This window comes from Lethenteron reissneri, chromosome 19 (genome assembly GCF_015708825.2).
Source record: "Lethenteron reissneri isolate LAM-NWPU_2019-01 chromosome 19, ASM1570882v1, whole genome shotgun sequence".
Lineage (NCBI taxonomy): Eukaryota > Metazoa > Chordata > Hyperoartia > Petromyzontiformes > Petromyzontidae > Lethenteron > Lethenteron reissneri.
The window spans coordinates 6,727,462-6,737,069 of NC_083797.1; the positions used below are offsets into that span (position 1 = coordinate 6,727,462).

Sequence of the window (9,608 nt, forward strand, 5' to 3'; positions counted from 1 at the left end):
AACAACTTAATTACATTGTGTGTGCATTTTGCCTTGCCATGGCATGTATTAGTATGCTGATCAAAATAGCACGTGCCGATCGCTGTATTAGATAAGACAATATGAAGGCATTAAGAAACCGCCCAGGCGAGGTCTCTGCATCTGACAATGACACTGTCCACTTAAACACATTCCTGCGGAGGGAGCTGGTAGGAACGTTGGGTTGCTCGGTCAATGGCCAGGGTCAACGGCGGCGTGGTGTATTCCGCAAATATGCCCGACTGTGAGGGCGGGTACAAGCCGGCGTGAGTAGGTTAAACGTTGAGTTTTATAAGGGCACCACGGGGTGACTAGCCCCTCCCCACCCAGCCCCACCCCTCCCACCCAGCCCCACCCTCCGCACCCAGCCCCTCCCCACCCAGTCCCTCCCCACCCAGCCTCACCCCTCCCACCCAGCCCCACCCCCCACCCAGCCCCTCCCCACCCAGCCCCACCCCTCCCACCCCCCACCCAGCCCCACCCTCCGCACCCAGCCCCTCCCCACCCTCCCCTCCCTACCCAGCCCCTCCCCACCCAGCCCCTCCCTCCCCACCCATCCCCTCCCTGCACGACGGACACAATAATCCCCTGTGGGCTGGTGTAACCAGGAGGTTCCTACCAGTATATTGGTAAAGGTCCCGTCAATTGAGACGTGCTATGCGAATTTTCGAAATATTTTGCCATTGAAAATAACGTATTCGCTCAATGGGCCTAACTAATATATCCAGTATCCTTGATTTAACCAGGAGATTATACATTGGCACTTTTACTCTTTGGTTCTTTCGGTAAAGTCACGTATAAAGAGAAGAGAAAATAAATTAAATAATAGCATACGACGTTTCTATTGCAACACAAGCAATCATCATCAGGTATAGATGAGGCTTTATATAGCTTTATATAGCCTCGACACAGAGGCGTAGTTTCTCTGTGTGCCTATTTGTGTGTCGCTCTCTATGTGTCTCTGTGTTATCTCTCTCTGCTTATATGTCTGTCTATGTGTCTCCGGTTCTGTGTTTTGTCTCTCTCTCAAATTTAGCATTCTCTGGAAGAACGTAATCAACCAGCTACGGTGTTGACTGTTATGTTAGCCGAATCTCTGTGTTGTATTGCCTTATATTTCTAAGTGTACTAGGTTTGTTTTCTCTTTCATTTATACCTGATGATGATTGCTTGTGTTGCAATCGAAACGTCGTATGCTAGTATTTAATTTATTTTCTCTTTCTACGTGACTTTACCGAAAGAACCAAAGAGTAATTCCTGCAGTCACAAAAGCTCCAAATTAAGTTTGATTGGCACGTTTGTAAAGGCGTACCCGAGTTATAACACCCAATCCAAACAATGTGTGTGTTCGTATTGGGGATTTCCCGTTTATATAAACGACTGTGAAATTGCATTTTCACCAGCCACACCTGCACAATTAAGCTCAAATTGGTCCAATATTTCCATAGCATGCACTTACTTCATCAAGCATATTGAGTCATAGTATTCATAGCAGGATGTACTGTATAAGAAAAAAACATAATTTGGGTACCACAGAGTGAAACATTTGATAATTTTCTGTTTGATAGATTGATGTAAAACAGCTTGGAATGAGAATTACACAGCGCTGGCAAATTGCACATTCAGATTTAAACTTAATTTTATTCCAAAGCGCCCTTACGTTTCTCCATGATTGCATTGCACAGACACATCCAAAGTTTAGATAACCACAACCAGTAACGTGCACGCCAAGAATATACCCAAATGCAAAAATAAAATGAAAAAATGAAATGAAAAAACATTGTACTTTATATGTAACCACCCTTGAATAATCTCTCATGCATGACTAATGTGAATAACTAATTATTTTATTTCTAACTACGTGACTTTACCGAAATAACCAACGAGTATGGATTCCTGCAAGTCACGATAGCTTCAAATCAAGATTGAATGTGAATAAGTAAAATAAATGCAGGTTATATTATCTTTATGGGTCAGGCTGAACAACCACATGCAACAATGTACGGGTAAGCGATGTTTTGCCGTGGTGTGGTTTATCCTATTGCAGCTCTACTCTGCCCAGATTGTATGAGCGCATACTCTCATCCTATATACATACACACATTCCTCATTGCTTACCCACAACATGTAGCAATTTAACATTCAGCATTCTAACGTCTAATATAAAGTAGCGCCACGTATTAAGCCAACGCTACGGTTTATTTTGCGTGAATATTGTAGAATACAATATGCTTATTCTTGGTTCTTTCGGTAAAGTCACGTAGAAGAGAAATAATAAAATAAAATAAATATTTAAAAAAAAAATTCATACGATGTTTCGATAGCAACACAACACAAGAAAAAACTGGCACTTTTTTTCAAATTTTCTTGCTGTAGATTTCACACCTGATGATGATTGCTTGTGTTGCAGTCGAAACGTCGTGAGAATTGTATTGTTTTTTATTTTTATTATTTTATTATTTCCCTTCTACGTGACTTTACCGAAAGAACCAATAATCTGAATCCCTGCATTCACGAAAGCTTCTAATCAAAATTTACAATATGCTTCTTAAAAAAAACATTGGACAGTCTACACATATTTAGAGGCCTTACGTTGCACCGTGTCCATACCAAATGCGTCACTCAATCGTGGTACTGGCACCAAATAGCCCTTTGCTACGCTGGTTCCATGTTCTCTCAGCAGAATCACCAGCAGGCATCATTTACGCTGTGTTTGTATTGAAAGTAAGGCTATGTCTGATACTCACTTTTCATAGCCACTGCGGTTTTCAAAATTGACAGCACACATTTGTTACAGTTGTAGCATTATATTAGCGTAACAGATGTATCAATGTATAACATCGTAAAGCGTGCTTTTTTCCCGCTATCCAAACCACAGGACTATACTTTTAACATATTTCCCTGTTTGAAATTCTATTGCATGTTAATATGCCTTGTAGGTGACAAGTAAACGTTTAATTGCAAGCTGGAAGTGAGTAAGTGCAGTTAATGTAAAGCATGATTAACAATGCCATATGCGTTTACCAGTATAGTGATGTGTTAAACAACACTGCCATATCCTTTGTTGATGTAAAAGCCTCATCACATTGGCTCCTAATTGTTTTCAGAAGCAGGTTTGAGGCTAGTATAAAGGTTTTTTTCCTAAGGTTAGAATATACACGATGATCCATTTAGAGATACACCACTAAAATATTTGGGATACGTAATAAATATTTGAATTCTCCCGTCAATCGCAATACTGTTACAGATATAATTTTTTTTCTAAATATCTCCTAATATACATTGTTTCACGTAGCCATCACGTTTACAATCGAGTATTCAATCACCCGTTAAGAAGAAAGGAAGATGGTGTTTTGAAATATATGGGGTATCTATAAATGGATTGCCATGTACTTTCAATGCAAATTTTGACACGTCTGGATTAAGAGCGGCTTGCGTTGGGGAGATTTCGCCTCCTTCTTACGTATAGATTCACAAATCCACCTACAAAACATTCAGCAAAACATAAACGTTAATTTTTTACCAAACCAACGTATTCATTTCAGTAACATTCTATCTCCCAAATGTAAAGACATTAACATTGACTGGCTGCAGAAATTATAATCATCGCTGTTAAATATAAAAGTTAATGGGATGTCAAAGTTGACGTACTGCATCGTTCCGTTTTTAAGATCACCAGGCAATCGGTTCTACCAAAAAATAATTACATCAGCGTTCGGTCAACTAAAATGTAAAATGTTCGTGAATAATCAAATATATATTTAAACCGATGTGTACCTCTTCTCAAAGAAATCGATTATATTTCTGCACATATAACATTAAAATAGGATTTTACTTCTTACTTACAGGTATGATATATTTCTTCAAGAATATTCGTAATGCTTGGATTACCTTTGAGTGTGAAAGGAAAATAGGTTTAATGCATTCAACATTATATCAGACCTTTTAATATCTGAACATTGTGTCTCATATTCGTGGTTCTTTCGGAAAAGTCACGTAGAAGAGAAACAATAAATTAAAAAAATATAAAACAATATATTTTTTCCTTTATTGTTTCCCTAAAGTCACGTAGAAGGGAAACAATAAAAAATATTTATTTATTTATTTACTTCCCTTCTACGTGACTTTACCGAAAGAACCAAGAATATGAATCCCTGCAGTCACAAAAGCTTTAAATAAAAATTGTGTCCATCCCAGTGAATATCATAATTAGGCAGATTTATCCACAACATTCTATCAAAATTGTGTAGCATACTGCAATAAAGTCCAACACAATACCACCAGAACTCCGTAAAAATGAGTTCATGTAACCTGAACAAGATTAATTCCTGGACTGTCTAGAGTCAAATCCAGACAGGTGGCAACTCTACCTGGGTTCCCTCCATCACCAACCTGCGCCGACCAAAGTGGTGAAGTATGGTCAAACAATCCTACGGCCGACACAGCGCTGTGATGCTTTCATCCAGCATTGGATTAACAAAGGGCTCAATATCATTACTGTACCTTGTCTTCGGGTGACAATGAAATAGACTCACTTGTTGAACACTGTGATTAATCATACAATACTTTCTATGAACCCACATATGTACATATTTGATTTTTTTCCACAGCATTGTACAGTGTAAGGGATGCGAGGTTGCATGCGAATACTACATCAAAAACAAATCGTTTCAATATTAACATTATTGCTTGCTTACCTTATCGTTCCACATCACTTCAATGATTAGGATAAATAATCCCTACAAATGAAATGAAATTACTGTAATCAGTGTTTTTTTCTCAATGTAAATACAGTGTTTATTAACGGATGTATGAATGTTAACCAATACTTATGTTCAAGAACCTGTTTTGGTGGTGGAGTGCGCAGTTCATAATCAGTTTGCGAGTTCAAATCGAAGTCAGATGTTAACTCAGCCCTTTATCCCTCTGGGTTCTATATAAACGCGTATCACTTTGAGGCTTACCGATGGAAAGACTCCCTCCCAACATATAAATGTTGAATTCCCACATCTGGCTTAGGGTTGTAAATAGGAGTAGGATAATGATATTCAGATGAGAGGGGAAAACACTTTGACTTAAACTTTTTTTTAACTTTGCAAAGTACAGAAATTTGATTAATTTACACTGTTACCTGTAGAGCGTTGAGCACACTGAAGATGTAATGGAATGCTATTGGACTCTTCTTGTCCAAGGTGAAAATTCCAATTCCCCATGTAAGCCCCAAAATGAATGGGAGGACTGTGATGGTCTTTAGGATCCGCATGATATTCCCCGTAGTGCCGGCACCATTCACCCGTGTCACTGGCCCATTCTTCAGCAATTTACAAAGCACAACGAGTCCAATGAGCAGGTTGATGCCGATGATGGTGAGGGCTGGCACGACAAAAGCCAGGAGGGCACGAGAATTGTACCATTGAAGCCAGCAGGCGTTTCCACTGACATATCCACGTGGATAAGTTACTGCTATGGTGACAATGGCCACTACCAGGGGACATCCATAGCCCACGAGCACCAGAAACCGTTTCACGTGACGTTTCTTCATGATGGGGAATATAAAGTGTACGGAGCAAAACAAACCGATCGCCTTGCAAAGTGTTAAAAAGAATAGGGCCAAGTAAAAAAAGTGGGCAATAAAGACGGCAGCATGGCATAGCATTGTATTGTGTTTGCTCGACTTTGCTGAGGCAATGATAAACCAGACGTCAGCACATAAGAGCGACACGCAGATGTTGATTAGAACGATGTGCCGGGAGTATTTGGTGAGGTCACTCTTGATGCTCTTCCAGACGAGGGCCTCGAGAAAGATTGCAATGATCAGGCTCAGGATGGATATTCCAAGACATACATAGGTGATAATCGACAAGATATTCGAGCAGGTCTCTTTCGATGAGAAAAGGGTGCTGAAAGGCGTCAGGTGACCGCACTCGCATATTGTGAAACTGGCCGTCGACTCGAGCACGGTGCATCCGTTGTTGTTCCAGCCTCCCGTGCCTCCTTCTGTGTCGATGTTATAGTCCCAAAATGCACAGGTTGGCTCAGTCTCGTCTGGGGCGTACAGTGTAGACATATTCAAGATTATACTCTTGCTGCCTTGTGCATTGTCAACAATGGCCATTATTAGGCTGTTGATGTTGTACGGGTTGTTACACGGCAGAGATATGCCGATCCTCATCGGTAAGATTTGCGACAGGCTTGTAAATATAATGCTATTGATGGAGACTGGGTCTGCAGTGTTGATCCCTTGATAGGATACCAAGACGCTGCTGTTTTCAAATGTAAAAGGGATGGGGTTGTGCGTGTTAATGTCGAGTACGTTTCCCTTGAGCACGATGTTGGTTTTTCTTATGGAGGAATTTGTTGAAAAGAATGTTGCATATCTTTCAATGGACCTCAACAGGCTTGAGCTGTCTGATAGGCCTTCCTTTGCAATTTGGTCCCATGGTTTTTTCAGTGTTATATTTAAGATGTTGCTGGACGCTGTCAAAAAATCCTGCAAATATATGCACAAATATCCATCAGATGTTTAAGTGTTCAGCATACAAGATCAACATTGGTATGTATGGATGAGATGCACCTCGCAAAATGTAAATTATATTTTTGCAATTTCTTGTTTGCGCTACTGCTGGCGGTATGGCCTCCACTAGTGAGAACGCTCTAAAGAGAATTCTTCTAGAGAATATTTGGCTCACTCTTCTACGCCGGCTATAGGTGTGTTGGAAGAAGTAGGAGAACCCACACTTCACACCACCACGTGCGAACTGCCGATCAACTGTGGTGTACCGATTTATTGGGAGATTTCAGACACTTGTCCAATGTTTCAACTGCCATGCCAGGAGATAGAACGGTGACCTCTTCATTGTCAGTTTGGCGTGTCAACGATTAGACCATGGCAGCATCCCCAGCATAAGTACAGTTACATAATTGTGCACGTTTTGTGCATTTGTTACAATAATCTGCTTTAATGTGTTTTATTTATGGTATGCTTGTGTGCGCTTGCATTATCCATTGCACACAAAAACTGAGCACAGCTTTGCTAAAGCTTCAGTTGTGCTCGTAGTTTTGCATATTATGTTTTACATGGCTGCGTGTCAGGAAGGAAACCGGCTTCTGACAACTATAAATGGTGATTGTGATGGGAGAAAAAAAACATACGCTGATGGTTGTGAGATTGTGCAATGTTGAAGGGCAACATTAAGTCGTCTGGATATCATAATGTGTGCTTGAGGACGCAGATGTGCAAAGGCTTTTACATCCATATTTTGCCAAGTGATGTTTGCGGGGGTGCCAGATGTATATTCTGTGGTAGCTTTGCTGATGGTTTCTAATATGGTAGCGGACGCATGCAAGTCTCCATTGTAGAAATTGCCGTTTGGTGGCATCGTTGTAGCATTCGCCAGCAAACTCAGAATGGCTGTCGCCCTCTTTTGCACATCTCCGTAAGCCAGTAGAACCTAAAAAAGGGACAATATCATACAATCAGGTAATGAATATGGAAAAACGTATTATCATACTCTTTTATTCTTTCGGTAAAGTCACGTAGGTATAAAAATATAAAAATAACCAAAAGTATGGATTCCTGCAGTCATGAAAGCTTCAAATCAACGTATTATCACTTTAACAAAATGGAGGTAATGATTAGACAATTAGATTATACAGTGTTTTTAGGCTTATAATACAATGCATTGAGATTACATGCAATCAGTCAATAACATTGACGATTCGTACATGTAGGGCGGTGACGCTGTGGTTGGTGCACCTCGTTCTAAAATATGATGACGTTAACACAACGGGCCACGATCACAAATCAGCGTTAATAAATGTGTGAACCGGTCCCGAGTTCTCAACCTTTGCCAAGCTGCAGTGAAGTTTTGGTCCCAACAACCCCTCCCCCCCCATCCAAATTCTCGGGACACGTTGTGGACAATGCCTTAACCTGCCAATGGATTGACTAAAGGGCATTGACTAAAGGCATTGACTAAAGGGCATTGACTTGAAAACGTTGCACGCGACGGTTTCGTGGGAGCCCTCCGTCGCAAGCGCCATGCTACATTTGAGATTTGTGAATTGAATTGTGACTGAATTGTGACAACTTTTCGAGAGAGTGAATATTAAATTGCCGATTGTGAAAGTAACGAATTAGTGATTAATCCATTAAATTAAATTCTCAATATTCCAATACACGCATCAATTAAATTATTTTAAATGTGTATTTTTTGTATTCAACAACTTTACAGTGTACACATTCACAATATAAATTCTATACATTTACATGCATATTGATTCTAGAGAACCCCATAATCATAAAAAATTTATATACAGAAATTTTGGACACATAGGTCTGTAAAAACGATTCTGTTGGATGTAACACAGAATCAGTTCATTGGAATGATTCTAGCTTTAGGCTCCTCATAGTGAAACACAGACGAATGTTTAATGCATGTTGTAATAGCGTAGCAGCAATGTGCTATACAATGCAGTCAGGTACAATTAGTGAAGTGTACCTTAGACATCTCGACAAGCTTCTTGAACACGGGAGATGTGCAGTTGTATATCTCGTCTCCCCACTGGCCACCTGAGCCACACGGACGCTCAACAAAGCCGTCATATTCAACTGGACAATTTTGCCGTTCGATGTTACCTTCAGCAGTGGCAGACCACGTCCCATTGCGGGAACATTCCCCAAGTCCTTTTTGCCATCAAAAATTAAAGCGAAGAAACGTTACGTGTTGTCACGGCGGATACTACAACGTGCAGTCATTATTGAAAAAAAAAAACACTGAATGTCACACTGCGTGTACCCATAAGCAGGTATACAATTTAGATTTCAATTGTTAATTGTCCACAATGTCGCGCTGTTGCTTATTACCAGAGATGGTCACTACCATTTGGGAAATATTCTCCATCACATGCACGGTAAAAATGATGAGAAGCGTTGAATAACCAGTTAATGTAAAATATAATTCACTGCCAGCTATCCAATCCGTGGTACGCAATATACGATTCATCCAAAAAATACCGTACATATTATTATTACCTGGTAATCCTCGTCTGAAATCAATCTCAATGTTCGTCTTCAACTTATTCGCCGTGTTGGAGAACTCGCATGTATAGTTCACCTTCGTACTGCTGCAGTTATTCAACGGCACCTTGTATACACTGCATTCAGTGGCCATGGAAGAGGCAGCTGCAAATAGCACGTGGTTTTAATGGACTATTTTTATAAAATCTATTATTGACAGCCCTTAGTCAATCCACAGTTTTTGGTGTGTGTTTATTTTCTCGTCCTTCCCCCCGGCACCTCTGATTAGCACGGTTGGCCATGTATGGTGCGAAAGAAGTTCAACATTCAACCATACTTCACAAAGCTGGTCAGTCCAGGGAGGTGAAGGGAGAACCAGAACGAGTTTAGATATCACTTGGCAATGATGTTTGCGATGGCTGAGAATTGAACTAAGGTTGTTGGGTTCATAGTGGAGTGTTGTAAACACGAGAGCACCATGACCTTAACATTTAAAAAGTATAATATGAGCAAAGGTGGTGCTAATTGGGTTGACAGCACTTCCAAAGAATACACGTAGCATTAGATGGAA

The 9,608-nt window shown here is 40.4% G+C and overlaps 1 protein-coding gene across 1 annotated transcript; it reads right to left on the bottom strand.

Annotated features, from left to right (window-relative positions):
* Positions 1 to 3,285: 3,285 nt before the first annotated feature.
* On the bottom strand, positions 3,286 to 6,586 carry LOC133344055 (adhesion G protein-coupled receptor F5-like). Its single transcript, XM_061554002.1, has 4 exons — positions 5,150 to 6,586; positions 4,716 to 4,757; positions 3,865 to 3,909; positions 3,286 to 3,501 (listed from the first exon to the last, which is right to left on the bottom strand). Exons 1-4 carry the CDS (start codon positions 6,188 to 6,190, stop codon positions 3,490 to 3,492), a joined length of 1,140 nt encoding a protein of 379 aa, XP_061409986.1. The 5' UTR covers positions 6,191 to 6,586; the 3' UTR covers positions 3,286 to 3,489.
* Between the last annotated feature and the right edge of the window lie 3,022 nt (positions 6,587 to 9,608).